We start from the raw sequence: 23,311 nt of genomic DNA, 5'->3' as shown, positions 1-23,311 counted from the left end.
TTTCGGTGTTCACGTATACTACAAATAGAACACCGCTACTACTGCGCAATAATCCATACAACTCTGCGATCCTAAACTCCCCAGACCGCTTCTTTTTTTTTTTTTTTTTTTTCCATCTTCTCGCTTTACAAGTCTCTCTTTATTTTGTATTTTTTGTGTATATTTTACTGCGCCGGAGAAGGAGCCGCTTTAGTGCCAATAAAAGGCATTCTGTTCTAATCTATTGTGGCTCCGGAATGTAGTATCGCCCGCAATAAAAGGGGGTTCGCTGTGCATGAAAGATGACGTCGGACAAAGAGCGGGAGGCAGACAGAAGGTAAGACGGCTCACGTTTCTTTTGGATGTTGCGAAGCTCTTGCTCGATCCTCAGGCAGATGGACTGCGTGAGCTCCTTGGAGATCCTCTGGAAGGCGTCAAAGTCCTCCACGGTGTACACGTGCGTCTCGGCCGGCGAGTTGGCGATGGCCTCCAGCTCGGAGCGCACGGCGTCTTTGACGCCCACGGCGAAGATCTCCACATCGGCGTCCCTCAGCTTGGTGGCGGGCTGCTGGAAGGCGTCCGACGACTTGCCGTCGGTGATGAGGATGGTGACGCGCGGCACGTTGGGCCGGGCTCCCTTGGCCAGCTGGAAGATCCTGTCCCTCACGTAGGTCATGGCCTTGCCCGTGTTGGTGGAGCCGCCTCGGTAGGGGAACGAGCGCACCGCCTTCAGCACGCCGCTCAGGTCCGAGTGAGTGTTGAGCAGGAACTCGGTGTGCGGGTCGCGGCTGTACTGGACCAAGCTGATCTGGACCTTGTTGGGCCCGATGTCGAAGGTGTTCACCAGCACCTCCAGGAAGGCTCGTACTTTGGCGAAGTTGGCCAGGCCGATGCTGTAGGAACCGTCCACCAGGAGAACCACGTCGGCTTGGACGTCCACGCCCAGGGAGCACTCTGCAACGGGAGTGCGGCGCCGGTTCGTCGGTGGGAACAACGAGACAGGGCGCCATTGGTGACTCAATTGAAATGAACGGTCACGCCGCGAGCCCGTTTGTAGCTGCTTGCAGCTCTAGTTATTGCTATTTTCTTGACTTATGGGAATGATTTGCTCCGCGAGTAAGCTCGAAGCATTTCTTCATTGCGTTGAAATATGACTTTAAGTTGTTTTGTGACCACACTCTAACTCGGGAATGCCGTTAATCCTTTCAAGCCATAAAAACAACATTGCTTTGTTTTTGATCGGGAAAATAGCGCTCTCTAATATTGCACTAAAAGGGGGAAATCAACCCAAACATATATTTTTTCTACAATATGTTCCCAGCAGGCCCACTAGTTGAAACGCGGCATTCTGATGAATATCGCGTTTGTGCCATATGAGTTAAGCAGCAAAATCCACCCGTTTTAACACACCTCAGGGGGCGGCCATTTTGTCATTTCTGTCAACTGAAAATGACATCACAACGGCTCAGGGCTCAGGTAACAAACCAATCACGGCTCGGCTTCAGAAAACAGGTCAGCCGTGATTGGTCGTTACCTGAGCAACTGTGATGTCCTATTCAGTCGCCAGAAGTGACAAAATGGCTGCCCCCAGAGATGGCTGAAAACGGGTGGATTAACTCTTATGCCGCGCTGGCCAATCTGGACTCACCCACTGAGAGTTTGACCGGCTGAGTCCTCTGCAGGACCACGACGGGCTCGCTGGGCGTCAGGCCTTTCAGCGCAAACAGGTTGACCTGGTACTCCGTGTCCGGGCTGAGATCCCGGACCACCACCGAGGTCTGCGCCCGGCCCACGTACAGCTCGTGACGCTTGCCTCCCGCCGTCAGGGGGATCATCTGCACCTTGTAGACGGAAACGTCGTCGGCCGAGGCGCTCCAGCTCAGCTTCATTGCCTTGGATGACACCTCCTCCACCTCGAGATTGGAGGCGGGCTCCACTGCTGCCGGGAAGCACAAGCGCCTTCGTCACAACAACAACTCGGAGGTCCGGAGGGGGGGGGGGGGGGGGGGGGCGATTTTAAACAATAGCAAACTCAAAACTGACCTTCTTCGCCGCTGACGAGTGAGCTGAGCTGCTCTTCCACCCCGGCGCACACCTGACCGACGACGTCCCTCTGAAGATTGCGGACGTCTTCCGAGGCGGCCGCGTTGAAGACGTGACTCCAGTAGGGAGTGGACGCCAGCGCCCTCATTTTGCCCTCATCGGCCCGCCGGATGCCTGCCGAGACGACACGACGCGCTGTCAGCGTGCGCCGCGTGTGTTTGGATCCCATTACAAATTCAACAAAAGCGTGGCGACCCCTCCAGGAAATGAGAAGTCATCTGGGGAGGCTTGATTTCAAGCACTGAGTTGCTCAGACCACCTTCAAAGACTTCTGCCGTCCCAGTCACATCTTGGAAACAGCAAGAGAATTGTTTGAACGGCCCGACAGAGATTTCTGTCATTTGTGTGCGGCAAAAACAACAGCAATTGACATTTTCACTTGGGGGTGCACTCACTTTTGTTTCGAGGGCTGGCAAAATGTCACTTGACGCCAAGAAGACAATCAAATGGCTATTAAAATTCAACTCCCTTTTGCAAGATACTACTCATGGGCAAAAGTATGATAAACACAGCTTTTAGTCAACAAAAATCCACCAAATTTGAAAATTACTCATTTGGGGGAAAAAAAAATAATAAATATGGGAAAAAAAGAAGTGTCAAATCATTTTTTATTGTTCGACCTTCTACGGAATAAAGTAAATGGACAATTAAAATGCAATTTGATGGTTTTGTCCTCAAAACATATTTTGCCCATATGCAGAATCTCACAAAATGAGTCAACATCTGTCAGTATTGGATTTTTTTTGTTTTCATGGTGCAACACTGAAGAGAGGACACTTTGCTACAATGTCAAGTAGTCAGTCTAAAACCTATCATTTTTTTTTTTCAGTGACAGTTTTCTGGCCCCTCAGAATGGCTCCGAGGAGCATTTTTTTTTTCAGATCCTCAAAAAGTTTTTGCCATACTGAACTTTCGATGACCGATGTGTGAACAATAAACACCAAATTTAACACACCTGCTCGCCATCGACACTTGGACATTTTCCCGTGGGGGTGCGCTCACTTTTGTCGCCAGTGGTTTACACATGTTGACTTCTTTTTGAGGGCGCAGGAGATGCACCCTTGACATTGTAGCAACATATCTGCTTGAAATACTTGAAAAAAGGGAGGGCTGTGCTCACGTTTGTCAGCTACCGTCAAAGGTGCGAACATTGAGGTGGATTCGTACAATGAACCTCGATGGACTGTGAATGCGTTCCTGATTGTTTTCATGTGTGTGTGTGTGTGTGTGTGGTGAGGGTGAGGGGAGCCCCCCCTTCAGGTTGTTGTTTTATCTCTTCCAGCTGAAGATGAGCTGAGTGTTGATCTCCAGCCGGTCGCCATGGCGACACAGCCCTTTGTGTATCTGCGTCCACTCGGCGTGTGGAAAGTGTGACGGCGCTCGCATTCCTGCTACGGCTCGATAATGCCGAAGGAATCCGAGCGCGATTGCGCCATCGCAAAGGAGGCGAAGAAGGCGAGAAGAGGGACGGCGGCGTACCGACGACGAAGATCTCCACGCCCTGGCTCTTCAGACGCCTGGCCGAACGTTCGGCGGAATCGTCCCAGTCGCCGTCGTCGGTGAGGATCAGCGCCACTTTGGGGAAGGACGGGCGCGAGCCCGCCGCCTCGCTCAACGTGTTGCTCAGCAGGTAGTCCAGCGCGGCGCCTGAACAAAACAAACGACGTCAAGAGCAAGAAAAAAACAACTAAGGCTCGAGACTTCCTTGACACCGATGACCACCCATCACATACTGTTCATTTTGCAACCGCGCAAATCAAATAACGAAATACAGACGTTTTGCAAAATATAGGAACTCTAAGTAAACGATGTGATTGCCAAAAAAAAAGCCCTTTCTCAGTCCTGTTTTGGTTGTTTTCAAGTTTGAGGTGACACAAAAGCAAAAAAAGACAGCATGAGCATCTAATTGACCGTTTTCTCCGCTTTTTGGTGTGAAACCCGTGTTTTTGGTGAAAGCAAAGCGTGTTCATCGGCCGATTATTGAAGAATGGAAAAGAGATAGATAAGGATAGACATTTTGAAACGTCTCCATTCTGTGGTATTTTGGGTTCACTCGAGCATCAAATTTCAGTACGTAGGCTTGAAATTCTGCAGAAATGATTGATCTTTGTGGATCAATCGCTGCCGGTGACCGGCAGAACAATTCAACCTAGCGCAGGCACTTGTTGTGACATGTGTCTTTTCGCCCGTTGACTCGATAAAGGCTGGGAAGCGCCGCTTTTGATTCAGTCATTATTCAAAATGAAGGCCGTGCCAATAAGTGTGTGCGTGCGCGCCCGGGCGCAAGTGCAAAAACAGATGCTGAACATATTGCTGACCTACTTCTTCTTCTTTTTCCTTGAAGACAGTTCAGAAATGGAAGTCTAGAGAAGTCCAAATCCACCCACTGACTGGCCACAACATTAGGCACCATCCAATAACCTGATATCGTCTAAAAATGGGTGGATCTCCCTGCGAGCGCTTTCAAATGTTTGGACGGCGTTCCACAGGGTAATATGGGTACGGGTGTGTTTAACGACGAGCGAGAAGATTAGAAGTGAGGGCACCTGTCCTGGCGTCGCCGTCGTGGATGTCCAGCGCTCCGATGGCGCGCATGAGGGCGGGTCGGCTCAGGTGTCGGTCCAGCGGGAAGCCGGCGGACGCGGGGCCGCCGTGCTGCAGCACGGCCACGCGGGTTGTGTCCGGCCCGACCTGAAAGGCTCCGGCCACGGCCGCCACCAGGCCGCGCACGTTTTTGAAGGCGGCCCCGTCCGAGGCCCAGGACCCGGCCAGCAGGAAGGCCACGTCGGCCACGGCGCTCACGGGACATTCTGCGGGGAAAAAAACGGACGTCACATGGGCTAGCGTGGCCGCTTTCGAGCGCCTTGATTTTGCACCGTAAGCTCGGGCCGGCTGAATTCGTCGGCTAGGGATCGTTCGGACAGGAAGCGACGCAACTTACTCGCGGCATCTGCGTCCAGTCTTCTGGAAGCTCCTCCTCCAGACTCGACTGCAAGGTTGGATTGGAAGAGATGAGGGATGAAACAATTTCTTCCCAGACACTAATGGGAAAATACACCGCGGTGCACGAGTTGTCCTACGAGTATGCCAAAGTTGTCCGACTAGTGCGAAGAAGTGTCACAGTGTCGTGAAAAACAGGCTATTAGTAGCAAACTCACTGGTGATCTTTCCCGAGACGGGAAAACTCTCCTGGGCTCCGGCGTAGGCGAATACGCTGACGGTGTAGTCCACGTCTGGACTGAGTTCCGAGATGGACGTGGACGTGGCCGACGGCGCCAATGCAAATTCTCGAGCTAGTTCTCCTGAAAACAAAATAGACACCAGAAGCCGTCAACGGATGACATCGGCACGGCCACGGTGCGAACGCAAACCAGATTTGGGGTGAAGCATAATTTGGGCAGACGCGAAGAATTCCGTGGCCTCCCGGGGGCGCCACTTGGAAAAGCTTGCAGATTTCAATGGAAAACAAAGGCCAATTAACATCACGACAAACCGAGGTCGGAGTTTTGATTTTTGTTTTTATTATTTGCTGTACTTCCGGTTCATGTTTTTCCTGCTTTCCATCATCAATTCCAGTCTGCATCATCGATGTTTTCTTTTTTTTTTTAAACCCAAGCGATTTGTTGCGCTACACATCAAATTGTCTAAAGTTGGTCAATTGCTTTTACTGACAATAAAATGAAGATATTTAATCTGCAATGTTTTAATGGCAATACAATTTAGATTCTCCTTTTAATGACAATATGATTTTGCCTGTGACGATTTTAGAGAGAGTAAATTCCGATTTTTTCTGTTGCCTGAAGTGTCTTTATTGACAGTTGAATTAAGATCATTTCAGCTTTGTTTGTAACAGCTATAAAATTGAGGTTATTTAGACTAAAGTTATGACTGAAAATGAACTTAAGATCATTTAACCACAGATGGCTTCATTAAAAATAAAGATTTTTTTTGTGGCCTCCAGCGTTTTTCTTGACAGTTCAAATTAGGACAACGTACGCCTCTCATGTTTTCCTGAAGTGAAGATGATTTAGCCTTTGCTTTGACACTGATGACAAACTGATGATAATTTAACCTTGATTATGCCTTAATAGCGCCACATTAAGATGATTTAACCTGACTTTGACGTGTCGCTTGAGGCCAAAAGGCGTTGTGGGGGAAAAACAGGGATGGGCAATGGAATTGCTTTTCCCCACGGGGCATGTGAAATAATGCTTTTCTTGTGTGCGTGCGTGCGTACGTGCGTGGCGACCTAATTGCAGGGTGCGTCCGCGCTCGTTAGCATAGCGCGGGAGGGGCGAGGACAGGACGGGACAGGACGGGACGGCCCACCTGTATCGGAAGTCACATGTATCCTGTAGCCGTCGAGGTGTGAGCGCGGCCTTTTCCACGACATCTGCACCGTCCGCTCGTTCACGATGTGAAAGGTCAAATCGGACGGCGGCTCCACTGCGCACACAAAAAGGAGAAAAAAAAACCGTGTTGAGGACGGCACGCGCACACACGCGTTGTGTACTTGTTTTGTTGTTAGTTGGATCACACAACATTCCGGAAGGTGACAGGCGGCAAGAGCAAAGAAAGGCCAACTTCAACGCCAAAAATTTGGACGTTAGGCTAAAGGACGGTGTCCAAGGTACGGCCCGTGGGCCGCTTGCGGCCCGCCGGCCACTTTTTAGTGGCCTGCGCCACATAGCTCGATGCACGAGCTTAATTCTGGCTTTTTTGTCTTTCTATATGCGTCACTCACAAGAAACATTTTGGACACCCCTGCCATCAAAAAGCAGTTTGCTGTTCTGTTTGAAGCCGCTTGCGTTGAGGCTTTTCTTTGCCGTCACACATGAAAATGGTTGCAAAGACGTTTTCATGTTTTCAGAGCGGACGCCAATCCAACACTTTGAGTTGAATTGACCAACACGCACGTTGGTCCACGTCCGTCCGGACGCCTTCGGCCACGACCGCGACCACAAGGAGGAGAACTTTTCTGTTCTTTGTGAGGGGGGGAAAAAAAAAGTGTCTTTTTTTTTTTTTTTGGTGAGCAAACAAACACAGCACAAATGTACATGACGACAACATGACAAGTGTACATGACAAGTTGCAGGCTACAACTTGAGGACAAAAAGGCTCATGTACACAAAGACCCTGTGTTCTTTGTGGAATATTTTAAGGGGATATTCTTCAGGTTGGCGTGGAACACACACACACACACACACACAACAGACTGGCTAGCTACCTAGCTTTTTTTTTTTAACACTTTTTAAATCTCTACTGAAACAACAAAAAACAGACTTACGACTCTAGAATGTGAGCTAGCTAGCCAACTAATTAGCTGCTAATGAACCTTTGGCGGACGCAAACAGAATGTTCCAGACTATGCTAAGCTTGTTTTTAACATTAGCTACATGCTAGCACTCTAATAGTCTTAGCTTTTTGTGAGTCAAAGTCCAAACTATTCTAGAACACGTTTCTTGAAACTACAACAAGCGCAACTGGTCGACAATAAAATAACAGACGCTTTCTTTCTTTCTTTTGTTGTCCAGTGCCAACCGCAGCAGCAGGTGAAGAATATCCCAGCAAAATATTGTCGTGAAGTCCAGACGGGGGTGCGGACTTGACCGGGAAGGTGACACGACGGCACGGGACAATGCGGAGGAAGCACCAACCTGACCAGCGAGATGTTGCTTCTGCTTCCCAGAAAAAAAGCGCAAACACGTCCAGGAGACGCTGGTCGCTTGTCCACGTGCTGTCAAAAAGGCCTCTAATGTCTCATTAAATGGCTCCGTTTCCTCTGTTTGACTTGGCAGCCAACAGAATGCGTTCAAGCAGGTGGACATCATCAGTCACACCAGCGCAAACACTCACCGACATTTACAAGCCAGATTCTTTGGGTTCATTTCTTTTGCAATCGTTTGTCTCTGCCACGTTGCTTCAAGTCTGTGTCTGTCTGATTTTTTTGTCCACTTCTGCATCTTTGTGTGGCCACGTCAATGTAAGGAACTTGAACAAGATTAGCAATTGGGATGTTTTTTTTTTTTAACCAATCACATTACAAATTGTGTCATTCTGCTGTGATTTTGTGCGGTGCAAGTACTACTAGTGATTCACTGGCTCCCTCTAGTGGTAAGCAAAAGTATCCCTCAACCAAATGTTCAACCTGTGCAGAATGTTACGACGACGTCCATGTTTTTCAATCTAGTGCAGGACATCTTCCAAATGCAGTTCAGTTCAAGTACAACACATTCACAATTCACCTTTACTTTACATTTCTATTTTGTTTTACTTTTACGTGTGACATATTTGAATGTGATTATTTAAGCGCACTTGTTTTTTGTTTTGTCATATTCACATGCAGTGTTACTGTTCAAACTGTGCCTAATGTTGCAGTGGTTTACAAAACTCAACATGTTAGGAAATCTCTGCCTGGTTGTTGGCGAACACTTAGGCCTACTATGCTACTGAATGTTCATGTTGGTTGATTAAGGTCTCAGTTGGGGAACCGAGTGTTTTGGGTGTAAAAAGTTGAAGGAGCGCTGCAGGATGGTTTAGACCGTATGGATGCAGTATATGAGCCAAGGTTACGAGAGGTCAGACACAACAGACTTCTTTTTCCTTTGAGTGTGCTCACTTTGTGTCATTTGGGAGAAAATAAGCAGACTGATTACTCCCCCCCCTCCCCCTTCCCCCTCCTGTTGGTGTTCAACTTGTGGAAAAAGATGAGTTGAAGTCATATTTAGTCTCCGCGTTCCATGAGGAGAAATCACCCGGCAGGAAACTTGGCCGCTCGCCGGATGGCGGCTTTCCCTCTTTTTTTTTTTTCTTTTTTTTTTTTCCCCCTTGTGTTTTTTTTCTTCATTTTCTTTTCGCACAGGCTGCACGGAGCTCCTGAGCAAGTGCGCCGCCCGGCGGCCAAGCTACAAATTGCACACTGGATGAGGGCCAGCTTACTTCAGCTTTTTCCTTTTTATTCATTCGAAAAAGCAGCGTCGAACACAAACAACACATTCTGTTTTTTTTAATAGTGCAACAAAGTTTGCATTTTATAATTCTTTTCCAAAGTAAACATTTTTACTTTTTTCTTAAATATGAGCCTCTACCAATTAGTTAGTTGATGTCACTTTTTTTTTTTTAATCATCAAGTGGCATCAACCATTTGATCGAGGCTCATATTTAAAAAACGAATCAATTATGTTATTAATGCAAACTTTTTGTGCATTATTAAAAAACATCGAACGCAATCTTTGGTTTGTGGAAATACGCATCGGATTGGATTGTGGGTGTATTATTTGATTGCTGTTTTTTCACCACATGGGAATGATGCCGAGTGGGTGAAGTGGGAGCACGCTGACAGTTTCTGTCTTGATCTCACCTGTGTAGCTTGCAACAGCGCGCACACACCTTCACTTGACTTGTACAATAACAAAACATGTCAGAAAAAAAAACACATTCCGCCCAACACTTCACATTTGCTTTTCCTTATGTGCGCTACCGATTGGTCGAGAGTCATAACGCGCTTCAAAACTCGAAGCAGCCTCAAATACAAATAGAAAAACAGCATCACGTCAACAGTCATAGCAGGCAATTCAACAATGACATTTGGAATATGAAGGGCATTTTTTTTTCTTTTTTTTTTTTTTTAACATCAGCAAAATTTGTTGAGAAGACATCAATAACAAACCTTTCAATCACACGCACACCCTCTCACACCAAGTCACTCCAATGATCGCTTTCTTTTATTCACAACTACAGCAAGAGGCACGCTAGGAGAGGCAGAGGTGAAAGGTCAAGGGAGGAGAAGTAGGAGGAGGGGCGAGAGGGAGGTCTTACCTTGGTCCTGGGCTGAAGAGGAGAGCACCAGCGCCAGAAGCGCGGCGGCCACCAGAGTCAGCCCACTCTTCATTTTGGCTTCCTGTGGCTCACCACAGCGTGGACGACGACTGCCAACAGCGCCGCCAACAGAGCCGCAGCCGCCGCCACCGCCGAGACGACGACATGTGAGGAGGAGGACGACATGTGAGAACCCAGGAGATTCCGCCGCGAGGGCGCAAAGGAGGCTGCTTGGGGAGGGTGGGCGATGGGAGCGAAGGGGAAAGAGGAGCAGAGGGAGGAATAGGAAACTTGAGGGAGAGCTAGTGAGGTATCAGGAGGAAGGAGGTCCCAGGGGATGGGGAAAAATCAGGAGGAGAAAACAGGAGGCGGTGTTGAGAGGAGGGAAGGAAGGAGGAGATGAGGAGGAAGAGAAAGAGGAGGGGTGGAAGGAGGAAGAATAATGGCTTGGGAAACAGGAAGCGGAAGAAGGTGCATGATGGAGGAAACCAGAGGAGGAGGTGTGAAGGAAAGAGAAAGGGGGAGGAAACAGGAGGTTGCGAGGAGAGAGAGAGGAAAAGTTGTAAGAACGGAGGAAAGAGGGTTTGGAAACAGGAAAAGTTGGCTGAAGGACAAACAGGAGGAGCAAGATGAAAACGTGAGGAGGAGGAGGAGGAAGGAGATGAAGGGGAAACAGGAGGAGGAGGAAGCGGAGAAAACGGGAGGAGGTACTGGCAAAAGAGGAGGAAGGAGGAAAGACGTAGGAAGAAGAAAGAGGAGGGGAAGAGGTAGAAGTGGTAAAACTGCAGGAAGGAGGAAAACAGATATGGGAACCAGGAGGTGGTATGAGAAACAGGAGAAGGTGGATGAAGGACAAACCAGAGGAGGTGTTGAGGAAACGAGAGGAGCGAGAAGGAAATGGGAAGAGGAGGACTAAAGGCAGCAAGGGAAGGAAAAAAGGAAGAAAGGGATGGAGGAAGGAAGGAGGTGGTCAAATAGGAGGAAAGGCGAGATTCTGTTGTACCTGCGCGCACGCGTCAAATGAACAAATTGATGAGAGCAACTTTTCGACTTGAGCTGATCGACACAACTTTGTCCTGCGCGGGAGACGAAGAGCAACAAGAAAAGACCAAGAAAAAGAAGAAGAAGAAGAAGAAGAAGACACCGCGGACGTGAAATTAGCAGACGTCATCACATGCAGGCGTTCAGACGAACGTCGTCGATGCCTAATCGATGAGACGAGGGTGACCAACCTGAAGCTTGCTCCGCAAGTGTTCCGCCACCGAGAAGAGGAGCTGGAGGATGAGAAGGAGGAGGAGGAGGATGAAGAGGAGCTCGTGCGCTTCTCGGAGGTGTTGCGAGCTTGTGGTCGCAGCTCGGCGGGCGTCGTCGATTTTTCCTCCAAGTGGGCTGAGCCTCCCCTCCGCGCCCTATTTAAAAGGGGGAGGGGGGTTTGCCCACCCCGCGGACCACAAACACCAAAGTCACTCTAGGAAACTTTGAGACTTCTCACATGCGCTCATCGCTTTTGTGCTGACGCAGCTCATCGAGCGAATGGCTTTCTCTACTCGCGAACACTCGTCGTGAAAGCATTGATCAAGACTTGCAAGTGATCACCTTTTCAACACAAAGTCAGTCCGGTCTTCACGTGGCGGACGCAGGTCCGAGGTGAGGACCTGAAGGTTGTTCAGCCTACGCGCGGGTGCCCTCTGGTGGCCACCGCCAAAAGCGCCGCACGTGAGCTGCGTCTTCGCTGGACTTGCTCAACTTTGCCTCTTCCACTTGTCACAGAAACATGCCAGGACTCCGTTAACATCAAATCATCACTTCATATTTCACGCAAAAAACAGGCAAGGCAAGCCTTGCTGATTGTCGCAAATTGTGGCGGCGGAAAAAAGTATATATAAAAAAAATAAGCACCTCCTGTGGACTGCTAAAGACAAACAACTACATGGTGACCATGTGAGCTACATATGAAAAAAAATATATAGCTTATATAGATTGAACTTCATCAAACTACATTAATTTGGGACACTTAACAGTAAAAAAAAAAAGTTGGCATTCAAATTTGGCAATATTAGGCTAGACTTTTGTTCTTAACTTTTGAACAACTTCCAACAATTCAAATTAATAGCAAATTAATTCATTTTGACAAGGAAATTGATGTATTGGCCGTTATTGATGTAAGGATGTATAAAGGGCAGTTAAGAAATCAGGCCAAAAACTGAAGACGTAGAGATAGAGCAAACAGTGGCCATTTTTTTCTAAATTTAACACATCACAACTTGGACAAATACGACCCAAAAAAGTTGCAAAGTTCAACATGTAGTAAAGGCCAAAATATTGTCAAATGTTCTATCATTTGACTTCATGATATATTTTATTTAATTAGTCGACTCAGTTTACAGAGTTTTCTTCTGGGATACATTGGAGTTGTCATCGTGGGTCAGGGCCTCATGCTAATACCTGTTAGCCCATCTAAGGAGATTCACATGATGCGTTAGCATTAAGCTAGGCACCGGTCCTTATGAGATCGGCTTTGCTTGAACATTTGGCTGTGAAAACATACATTGACTTCCATTTTGTTTACGTGCGATTCTCCTTCCTTTCCTTTCCTCAAAGTGATGTTATACGATAGGCCTTGAGAGCGATAACAAGCGCTGAGGAAGGCTTGGTATAAGTTGAAGCGCTCAAAAAAGAAACTTTTTTTTATGTGGTCTCGCTATATGGTGGCGGGCTTGAGGCAACTTCTGCGTTCCAAGAGGACAAGCAGCAACAGCTTTGTCATGACAAGTTTAATTGATCTTGCGGGGAAATAAATATTGATCCCATGAAAATGACAGGAGCACAACCATCATCATCATCATCATCATCATCATCACACTCAACACGACATGGAGGCGGAGTCACGCTTTCTTCTGGGGGTTGGCCGCCTTCAGCAGCTCGTACACCACGTAACCCACACCTGTGCATGTCAAAACAACAAAAACACACACGCGTGTGGTGAGAAGACACGTGACACAACCGCTCATCCATGAATCCACACATCGTTAATTCATCGGCAACTATTTTGATCATCTAATCATTAAGAGAGAACTTGTTCAATGGGAACCTTTTCAAAATGCCCTTCACGGGACTTCGATTTGTGTCACCGTCTATGAAAGCAGACACATACCCTTAGTTTGTCAAAGTGAGGACTACAAAGCGCAGATGTCTTTATTTTTTTTCTCAAGTTTAAGGCGTGAAAGTGAAAAGTTGGCCGAAAGGTCAAGCGGCAAGGAGTGGGAGTGGTTTTTGGTGGTTTGCGCTGGCTGGCTAACTCACTCACCAAGCACGGTGAGCGTCATGGTGGCTCGGTAGAGCAGCGCGTCGGTCGTGCCGCCTTTCAGGTGCACCGGGATGCCGTTGTCCTCCTGACAAAAACAAAAAATATTGACATGCTCAAGTGTGTATCAAGGCCGTCTTTTCTGCTCAAGTTGGAAAAAAACATGAAGACATAAAACAGTTTACTTTCATTTTCTTTATCAATTATGTAAACTTAATTATGCATTTTTGTCATCTGTAATTAGGGTGGATATAAAGTCTTCACACTATGTTCAAAAGTTTTTTTGTGTGACAGAAAAAAAAGCTGTCACAATAATCTAATGAAATAAATGGATAAATTACATTTTATCTGAGGAAAAAAAAAATTGGGGGAAAAAAAAAGCTACAAATATTCCAGGATGTCACACTAGTGTGGCAAAATTTGGGGGAATTTTTATTTTTTGGGGGGAGCTCGTTAAAGTCTCAACAGGAGACTGTGATTGGTTTCATGTCATCTTTAAAAAAGAAGGACTTTTCCACTTGACATTTGTATCAGCACGTTTGACAGACGCTGCAAATTTTTTTCTGGCCGTCCATGCAAGCAAAGCGCAGCTAGCACACATGCACGGCAGTTCTTGTTGGTTTGCTTCCCAATCAAACACGTCTAGCCGTTAGCTTGTGTGGGCCCAGACTAAATAATGGACCGGCGATTATTCATTGATGGCAGCGGGAACGATGGAATAAGAATGTCACAGGAGGAAAAAAAACAAGCATCAGAGTTTGCTTTTTTTTTTCCCCATCCGTCACGCGGACGCTTGTCACAGTGATATTGATCGACGGCCGCGGTTTGGCGAGCGGCACGTCCTCGCCGCCGTCAATTTTCGTTTTGCGGCAGACGGGACTGCGAGCGGGTGGAAAGTCGACGGGTTCGAGCTCTCAAGTCTCAATCAAGCGCAAAACGATAAGCTGCTAGATCTCTTGAGGCACGATTTCAAATACAATCGCAGCTCAAAATCATCTTCCCCATTGAAATCAATGAAAAGTTCATTCATCTTGTTCCAGGGAATGACAAACGGCTCGAAGCAAGCACGCTTCGCCTCTTATGCAGAAAACTGAGCAAGCGCGGGTGTCCGAAAGAGCAAAAAATTCACGGCTAGGTCATTAATTTTCCAAGTGAGTAAGTGGAACGGTCGCCGAGGGCCACGCCAATTGCTAACCTCAAGTATGTTCCACATTCATTGAATGGAATCCTATCAAGCTTGACGCTGTCTGTTTTTAGTCAGCTGCTACTTGTGTACATCTTGTTACAATTAAAGCCAGCATGTTTGCAAGAAAATTAGAAGCAGTTGCTGAATGTGAGGCCTCCATTGGAAGGATGGCTGCAAATTGCGGGCGCAAGGAGACCAGCTACCTGGAAGAGCTTCTGGTTCTTGGGGACCTGGTTCTCCACCTGCCTCCTAGCCGAGCCGCAAAAGGTCCGCCGCGCCACCTGTTGGAGCGCCTGGAAATGTCGAGAAGACACAGGATCAGTTGTGGACACGTTGACAATGTTAAGTGAAGAGAAGGTTGGAGCTTGGCGCATGTTGGGAGGCTTGTGCTCAGGAGCATCCTGGGCAAGATTCACGAAAGACTCCTGCATCTGCTTTCACAAGAACACCGTTGCCCGAGTTGCCTTTCAATGGAGCTCCATACCTTTGGCAGTGTTGCCATCTAGTGGTATTCACAGCATCATCACACCATCAATGGTTTTTTTCCCTTTACATGTTGTGCCTGCAACGTTGGCTGCTAAAGTTTATTTCTGTTTAAAATGAGTTTTGGGATAAATTTTAATGTGTTTAAAGCATGTTTTTGTTTTTTAAAAGGGAGTTTGGAACTTGAGTCATACCTAACTTCTATATTACAGTGAACAAGTTGGACAGTTTGGTGAATTTTTGCCAGTTTTTAAAAATTCATCACTTGTTTTATTTTTAATCTCTCATATTAATCAAATAATCTACGCACGGAACAGCCACAATGCAGTTTGTTGGCTCATTTTAAACTCTTGAACATTACAAAAGTATCAAGTATCAACGTACGCACATATTTTGATTAAAGATAGTTTTTTTTTTTTTCTTATGGGGGAAGCACTTATTATTCCTGTGGAAGTTGATAACAAATGTTTCAAAAACATTTGGCATCAGAAATAGAGCAAATGCCAAGAGGGGAACGAAGCTAAAATTGTTCTAAATAATGTTATTAGGGTGTTTTTTCCGGAAGATTTTATTTCGTATCCTTTCCTGACGTTTGACGTTGCAAAAGCTCGACGGACGAAAAGTTCCAAGCGTGTTAGCGCGACGACATTAGCAGCCTTTGACCCCTAGCCGACCCTTTGAGGCCAAACGGAGCTGACGAGACGCGTCGTGCTAAACTGCACCCAGCACAGCAACACAAGCGAACGCTCGCAACGCACAACAAGCAGCGAGGGCCGAGGAGAACTTACAAAAACGCCGCGATTCATTTTGTGGGTTCGCCTTTCGCTCACAAGGACGATAACTGCTTCCGCTTGCTGTCTTCTTCGTCGTCGTCGTCGTCGTCTTGGTTTTCTTCTTTGCGTGCTTTCAACGACCGCATTCAAGACAGCATTCAACCCGCACCCTCTACTGCCTCCAAAGCCCTATGTTGGAAGCACACGAGACAATTTCCATTATGAGCACACAACTGAACAATGATTCCGCTAGAGGTGTTTTAATTACTTAAAGCATACCTAATTCAAGGAGAAAACAAACAAACCAATATTTCGACAGATTGCCCTACTACCATTACTAAAAGAACATACTGAGCAAGCTATTTTTTTTTAAATCAGTGCAATAAAAGAAACTTATCAACAATCAAGACTTGAAATTAATTTTAGTCATCATGTGACTCTTTGTGGAATCAATGCCCTCCTGGCATCCTTTTATGCCGCCACTCACACAATTTATTCAATTTTACTGATTATTTTCCTTCTTTTTTTTTTACCTGCAACATAATAGTTCGATAAAATTATGTTGAGCAATCAAAATATTTTGGGTGTGTGTGATGTGTTCTGTTTATAACTTGTGGGATTTTTATGTAGACACAAAATGTGGTTAAATGACGAGTCCTTCTGGGATGAGACAGGCTACTGTCACTACACCCTTGACTGGCCACCAGTCAATCACTTCATATTATAATAATGTGTGAGAGAGACAAAGTTCAAATAAGAAAAATAAAACACGCTAGTTCTCTTTTGTTCTCTCTACAAACAAACTAGTACACCCGCACATGCACTTTTAAAAGTGTCTCTTAGATAAAAACAGACACCAAAGAACACTGATAACGCACAGAGACATCTCACTTTCTCAGTCCAACACGCACCCACCCACTCAAACGCTCACATGGACACAAACTAGCCCACCAATGTGTGACAAAAATGCTTCAGTTATTAATTTTTTATGCTTTGTTTGTTACCATCACAACAAGTACGCGTATGTGTTGTGGGGTGGAGAGATGCACTGGCCCGACATGTTCTAAAAGAAGCAGTGTGAGGACTGAAAGGTGTCGTTGATAAGCAGCATTTGTGCTCTTCCTAATATGGTTTCCTGACAGTCCAAGGTCACCGCTGTGACCTTGCCGCATCTCCTCAGACAGATTTAGCATCCACCTTTTCTGTGGATTCCAGGCTCATCTCCTTGTTTGGTGTCACGGACGCCTTTAAAAGTGTGTCCTCTTGTCCCGGCGTCACAGTTTAGCTTCACTCTCTTCGTATCCAAAATGTCAGACGCAGCGATGGGCGAGTTCGGGAAGGCGGCTCCATACCTCAGGAAGTCGGAGAAGGAGCGTCTGGAAGCTCAGACCAGACCGTTTGACATTAAGACGGAGTGTTTCGTGGTGGACGACAAGGTAGAGTACATGAAGGGTCAAGTCCAGAGTAAAGAGGGCGGCACGGTCAAGGTGAAGAAGGAGGACGGGACCACGGTGAGCGTGAAGGAGGCCGATGTCCACCCGCAGAATCCCCCCAAATTTGACAAGATCGAAGATATGGCGATGTTCACGTTCCTCCACGAGCCGGCGGTGCTGTTCAACCTGAAGGAGCGCTATGCCGCCTGGATGATTTACACCTACTCCGGCCTCTTCTGTGTCACCGTCAACCCGTACAAGTGGCTTCCCGTTTACGACGCCGAGGTGGTGGCGGCCTACCGAGGTAAGAAGAGGACCGAAGCTCCTCCTCACATCTTCTCCATCTCCGACAACGCTTACCAGTACATGCTGACGGACAGGGAAAACCAGTCAGTCCTCATCACCGGAGAATCCGGAGCTGGCAAGACCGTCAACACCAAGAGGGTTATCCAGTACTTCGCCAGCATTGCTGCCATTGGCGGGGCGGGCAAGAAGGACCCCAGCAAGGGGACACTGGAGGATCAGATCATCCAGGCTAATCCAGCTCTGGAAGCCTTTGGCAACGCCAAAACCTTGAGGAACGACAACTCGTCTCGCTTTGGAAAGTTCATCAGAATTCACTTTGGGAACAGCGGCAAGCTGTCTTCTGCGGACATTGAGACCTACTTGCTGGAGAAGTCCCGCGTCACCTTTCAGCTCAAAGCTGAAAGGAACTACCACATCTTCTACCAGATTCTGTCCAATCAGAAGCCAGACCTGCTTGACCTGCTGCTGATCACCAACAACCCGTACGACTACTCCTACATCTCGCAGGGAGAAGTCACGGTGGCCTCCATCAACGACTCGGAGGAGCTGATGGCCACAGACAGTGCTTTTGATGTGCTGGGCTTCACCCCCGAGGAGAAGATGGGCGTCTACAAGCTGACGGGTGCTATCATGCACTATGGGAACCTGAAGTTCAAGCAGAAGCAGCGGGAGGAGCAAGCCGAGCCCGACGGGACCGAGGCAGCGGACAAGTCTGCTTACCTCATGGGTCTCAACTCCGCCGACCTCATCAAAGGGTTGTGCCACCCCAGAGTCAAGGTAGGCAATGAGTATGTGACCAAAGGCCAGAGCGTGGACCAGGTCTACTACGCCATCGGCGCCTTGGCCAAGTCGGTGTATGAGAAGATGTTCAACTGGATGGTGGTCAGGATCAACCAGTCCCTGGACACCAAGCAGCACCGGCAGTACTTCATAGGTGTGCTGGACATCGCCGGCTTTGAGATCTTTGATTTCAACACCTTCGAGCAACTGTGCATCAACTTCACCAACGAGAAACTGCAACAGTTTTTCAACCACCACATGTTTGTTCTGGAGCAAGAAGAGTACAAGAAGGAGGGAATCGACTGGGAGTTCATCGACTTTGGCATGGACCTGCAGGCTTGTATCGATCTCATTGAGAAGCCACTGGGGATCATGTCCATTCTGGAGGAAGAATGCATGTTCCCCAAAGCCAGCGACCAGACCTTCAAGTCCAAGCTCTATGACAATCACCTAGGCAAGAACAAAATGTTTGAGAAGCCCCGGGCTGCCAAGGGAAAAGCAGAGGCTCATTTTGCCCTTGTCCATTATGCCGGCACCGTGGACTACAACATCTCAAATTGGCTGGTGAAAAACAAAGATCCTCTCAATGAAACCGTGGTCGGTCTCTATCAGAAGTCCTCAGTTAAGCTTCTCAGTGTGTTATTTTCCAGTTACTCAGGCGCCGATGGTGGCGACAAAGGCGGCAAAGGAGCTAAGAAGAAGGGTTCGTCCTTCCAGACAGTGTCGGCTCTTCACAGAGAGAATCTCAACAAGCTGATGACTAATCTGAAGACGACGCATCCCCACTTTGTGCGCTGCCTGATTCCAAATGAGCGAAAGACTCCCGGAGTCATGGACAACTGTCTGGTCATGCACCAGCTCCGTTGCAACGGTGTTCTGGAAGGCATTCGAATTTGCAGGAAGGGTTTTCCAAACCGCGTCCTCTACGGAGACTTCAAACAGAGGTACCGAATCCTCAACGCCTCCGCCATCCCTGAGGGTCAGTTCATGGACTGCAAGAAGAGTGCTGAGAAGCTGCTGTCATCGCTGGACATCGACCACACGCAGTACAAGTTTGGCCACACCAAAGTCTTTTTCAAAGCTGGCCTATTAGGCACGCTGGAGGAGATGCGAGATGAACAGCTCTCGCGAATCATCACCAGAATCCAGGCCAACGCTCGTGCTTTACTCATGAGGGCCCAGTTCGCTAAGCTAGTCGAGCGCAGAGATGCCCTCATGGTCATCCAGTGGAACCTTCGCTCTTTCCTAAGCGTAAAGAATTGGCCGTGGATGAAGCTCTTCTTTAAGATCAAACCCCTGCTCAAGAGTGCAGAGTCCGAGAAAGAGATGGCCAACATGAAGGATGAGTTCAGCAAGCTGAAAGAAGCCCTTGAGAAATCGGAAATGCGTCGGAAGGAACTGGAGGAGAAGATAGTGACTCTCCTTCAGGAGAAGAACGACTTGACTCTGCAAATTCAATCAGAGCAAGACACGCTCACGGACGCCGAAGAACGTTGCGAGCAGCTCATCAAGAGCAAGATTCAACTGGAGGCAAAGCTCAAGGAGATAAATGAGAGAATGGAGGACGAAGAAGAACTAAATGCAGACCTCACGGCCAAGAAACGGAAGTTGGAAGATGAGTGCTCCGAGTTAAAGAAAGATATAGATAACCTTGAGCTGACTTTGGCCAAAGTTGAGAAAGAGAAGCATGCCACAGAGAATAAGGTAAGGAACCTGAGTGAGGAGATGGCATCCCAGGACGAGAGCATCCTGAAGCTGACCAAAGAGAAGAAAGCGCTGCAGGAGGCTCACCAGCAGGTACTGGATGATCTTCAGAGTGAGGAGGACAAAGCCAACACCCTGAGCAAATCCAAAGTGAAGCTGGAGCAGCAGGTGGATGACCTGGAGGGCTCCTTGGAACAGGAAAAGAAGGTTCGGATGGAGCTGGAGCGCTCCAAGAGGAAGCTAGAGGGGGACGTGAAGCTAACTCAAGAGAGCTTGATGGATTTAGAAAATGACAAGCAGCAACTGGAGGAGAAGCTCAAGAAAAAGGACTTTGAGGCATCCCAGATCACTTCCAGACTGGAGGACGAGCAGGTCGCCTCGGGACAGCTCCAGAAGAAGCTGAAGGAAAACCAGGCCAGGATCGAGGAGCTGGAGGAGGAGCTGGACGCCGAGCGCGCGGCACGAGCCAAAGTGGAGAAGCAACGTTCCGACCTTTCTCGGGAGCTGGAGGACATCAGTGAACGTCTGGAGGAGGCGGGCGGAGCCACGTCAGCACAGGTGGAGCTAAACAAGAGGAGGGACGCCGAATTCCAGAAGCTGCGCCGGGAACTGGAGGAGTCCACCCTCCAACACGAGGCTACCGCTGCCGCGCTGAGGAAGAAGCACGCCGACAGCGTGGCCGAACTGGGCGAGCAAATCGACAACCTCCAGCGAGTCAAGCAGAAACTGGAGAAGGAAAAAAGTGAGCTGAAGCTAGAGCTGGACGACTTTGCTTCCAGCATGGAGAGCATGGCCAAGAACAAATCCAACATTGAGAAGATCTGCCGAACAATGGAGGACAACATGACCGAGTACAAGAGCAAATACGAGGAGACTCAACGGTCCGTCAACGATTTGACCACCCAGACGGCCAAGCTGCTCGCTGAGAATGGCGAGTTTGGACGGCAGATGGAGGAGAAGGACTGCTTGATCTCACAGCTCACCAGAGGCAAGAATTCGTACAACCAGCAAGCAGAAGACCTCCGCAGACAACTGGAAGAGGAAGTCAAGGCGAAGAACGCACTAGCACACGCTGTGCAGTCGGCCCGTCACGACTGTGATCTGCTCCGAGAACAGTTTGAGGAGGAGCAGGAGGCCAAGGCTGAGCTGCAGAGGGCCCTGTCCAAATCCAATAACGAGGTCTCGGCCTGGAGGAACAAGTACGAAACCGACGGCATCCAGAGAGCCGAGGAGCTGGAGGAAGCAAAAAAGAAGCTGGTTCAAAGACTGCAGGAGGCCGAGGAAGCCATCGAAGCGGCGAATGCCAAATGTTCGTCGCTCGAGAAGACGAAGCACCGGCTCCAAAATGAGATTGAGGACCTGATGCTGGACCTGGAAAGGTCCAATTCAGCTTCCGCAGGACTGGATAAAAAACAACGGGCTTTTGATAAAGTCCTGGCAGAGTGGAAGCAAAAGTTTGAGGAGTCCCAATGTGAGCTGGACGCCTCCCAGAAGGAGGCACGAACTCTGAGCACCGAACTCTTTAAACTGAAAAATGCTTATGAGGAGTGCCTGGATCACCTGGAAACCCTAAGGAGGGAGAACAAGAACCTGCAGGAGGAGATCTCTGACCTTAACGACCAGCTCGGGGAGGGTGGCAGAAGTGCTTGTGAACTTGAGAAGATGAGGAAACAGCTAGAGCAAGAAAAGGCTGAGCTACAGTCAGCTCTGGAGGAAGCCGAAGGCTCTCTTGAGCACGAAGAGAGCAAAATACTACGAGCCCAACTGGAGTTCAACCAAGTAAAAACTGACATGGAGCGGAAAGTGGCGGAGAAAGACGAGGAAATGGAGCAGGCCAAGAGAAACTACCAACGGGCGGTGGACTCGCTCCAGTCATCTCTGGAGTCCGAGGCCAGGAGCCGCAATGAAGCACTGAGAGTGAAAAAGAAGATGGAGGGCGACCTCAATGAGATGGAGATCCAGCTCAGCCAAGCAAACAGGCAAGCGGCCGATGCCCAGAAACAACTCAAAAGCCTCCAGGTCTTCCTGAAGGACACCCAGTTGCAACTGGATGACGTGCAGCACGGTAACGATGACCTGCGGGAGAACATCGGCGTCCTAGAACGTCGAAACAATTTGATCCAGGCTGAGCTGGAAGAGGTGAGGGCCGCACTGGAACAGACGGACAGAAGCCGCAAGCTGGCCGAGCAGGAACTGACCGACTCCACGGAGCGCATGCAGCTCCTGCACTCTCAGAACACCAGCCTGATCAACCAGAAGAAGAAGCACGAGGCGGACCTCCTGCACCTGCAAAACGAAATGGAGGAGCTGGTCCAAGAGAATCGCAACGCCGAGGAAAAAGCAAAGAAGGCCATCACGGACGCGGCCATGATGGCTGAAGAGCTGAAGAAGGAGCAGGACACCAGCGCGCATCTGGAGCGCATGAAGAAGAACATGGAACAGACCATCAAAGACCTCCAACACCGCCTGGACGAGGCTGAACAGATCGCCATGAAAGGTGGCAAAAAACAACTCCAGAAACTGGAAGTTCGCATCAAAGACCTGGAGAACGAGCTGGAGGCGGAGCAGCGCAGAGGAATTGAGTCCGTCAAAGGCATCCGCAAGTACGAACGCCGCATCAAAGAACTCACCTACCAGACCGAGGAAGACCGCAAGAACGTAGCTCGACTCCAGGACTTGGTGGACAAGCTGCAGGTGAAAGTCAAATCCTACAAACGCGCCGCAGAAGAGGCGGAGGAGGCGGCCAATAACAATGTGGCCAAAGTGCGCAAGCTGCAACACGAGCTGGAAGAAGCGCAGGAGAGGGCCGACGTGGCTGAGACCCAAGTCAACAAGTTGAGGGCCAAGACCAGAGACGGCGGCGCCAAGAAGAACCTGGATGACTAAGAAGTAAGGCACCTGTCAAGTCAAAACAGGATGTTAAAGCTAGCATGCTAAAGCACACGTTACTACTATCCAGAGCTTCAACTTGACAGCGCTGAACTTGAAAAAGAAGCCACATTAATGCACAGCTAATGTCACATTTTTACATTTAATGTGGTCTTTTTGTGTACGTGTGTGTTTTTTTTACAGGCTTGTTTTTGGATCGACCAACACCAAGACGAAATATAACAAACTCACGTGACCTTACGAAGAACAACACTGGCTGTGACATGATTCTTAGGATTACGATTGATTCCACTCCAAGCCAACAGGTGGACTACAGTATATCATGCGGCTTCCTGAAATTTTGAATCAAAACATCACAATCTGACGTCACAAAGGACGCATTTCACAATAAAAGTCACTGAAGTCCAAATTTCTGCACGCGTGTTTACATAGCTTCCTGCCTGTTTTCTTCAAAATAAGAGTTACTGCAGTTGCAATGTTAGTTTACCGATGACATCACTGCCATGCCCCCAACGTGACACAACACACATAATAAACGCAAATGCACACACAA

At 48.3% G+C, this 23,311-nt stretch overlaps 2 protein-coding genes and 1 pseudogene across 9 annotated transcripts in view; 1 reads left to right on the top strand and 2 right to left on the bottom strand.

Moving 5' to 3' along the window:
- Positions 1 to 11,638, bottom strand: part of col12a1b (collagen, type XII, alpha 1b) — a 63,503-nt gene extending 51,865 nt beyond the window's left edge. For 6 of the 7 annotated variants that reach the window (XM_086018694.1, XM_086018689.1, XM_086018691.1 and 3 more), the window contains exons 1-11: positions 11,133 to 11,272; positions 10,904 to 10,976; positions 9,901 to 10,010; positions 6,412 to 6,528; positions 5,241 to 5,384; positions 5,024 to 5,071; positions 4,629 to 4,892; positions 3,562 to 3,729; positions 2,023 to 2,196; positions 1,628 to 1,918; positions 331 to 933 (exon numbers count right to left, since the gene is read on the bottom strand). In XM_086018694.1, the coding sequence (XP_085874820.1) occupies positions 331 to 933; positions 1,628 to 1,918; positions 2,023 to 2,196; positions 3,562 to 3,729; positions 4,629 to 4,892; positions 5,024 to 5,071; positions 5,241 to 5,384; positions 6,412 to 6,528; positions 9,901 to 9,973 (1,882 nt within the window). In that variant the 5' untranslated portion in view covers positions 9,974 to 10,010; positions 10,904 to 10,976; positions 11,133 to 11,272. Of the gene's footprint in view, positions 1 to 330; positions 934 to 1,627; positions 1,919 to 2,022; positions 2,197 to 3,561; positions 3,730 to 4,628; positions 4,893 to 5,023; positions 5,072 to 5,240; positions 5,385 to 6,411; positions 6,529 to 9,900; positions 10,011 to 10,903; positions 10,977 to 11,132; positions 11,310 to 11,496 lie in introns of those variants that run through there. The other variant, XM_086018695.1, reaches the window with a different exon arrangement.
- Positions 11,639 to 12,659: 1,021 nt separating this feature from the next.
- cox7a2b (cytochrome c oxidase subunit 7A2b) lies at positions 12,660 to 15,829 on the bottom strand. Its single transcript, XM_086018702.1, has 4 exons — positions 15,662 to 15,829; positions 14,594 to 14,683; positions 13,208 to 13,292; positions 12,660 to 12,844 (listed from the first exon to the last, which is right to left on the bottom strand). Exons 1-4 carry the CDS (start codon positions 15,677 to 15,679, stop codon positions 12,786 to 12,788), a joined length of 252 nt encoding a protein of 83 aa, XP_085874828.1. The 5' UTR covers positions 15,680 to 15,829; the 3' UTR covers positions 12,660 to 12,785.
- Positions 15,830 to 16,936: 1,107 nt separating this feature from the next.
- Positions 16,937 to 23,309, top strand: LOC147128515 (myosin-6 pseudogene; annotated as a pseudogene). Its single transcript, XR_015083838.1, has 2 exons — positions 16,937 to 22,758; positions 22,942 to 23,309. The product of XR_015083838.1 is annotated as a myosin-6 pseudogene (transcript).
- Positions 23,310 to 23,311: the final 2 nt, after the last annotated feature.

Source organism: Filicampus tigris, chromosome 20 (assembly GCF_054856515.1).
Source record: "Filicampus tigris isolate MCC_2025a chromosome 20, RoL_Ftig_1.0, whole genome shotgun sequence".
Lineage (NCBI taxonomy): Eukaryota > Metazoa > Chordata > Actinopteri > Syngnathiformes > Syngnathidae > Filicampus > Filicampus tigris.
The sequence above is the reverse complement of the archived record's forward strand: the minus strand, read 5'-3'. Positions and strand labels throughout refer to the sequence as shown.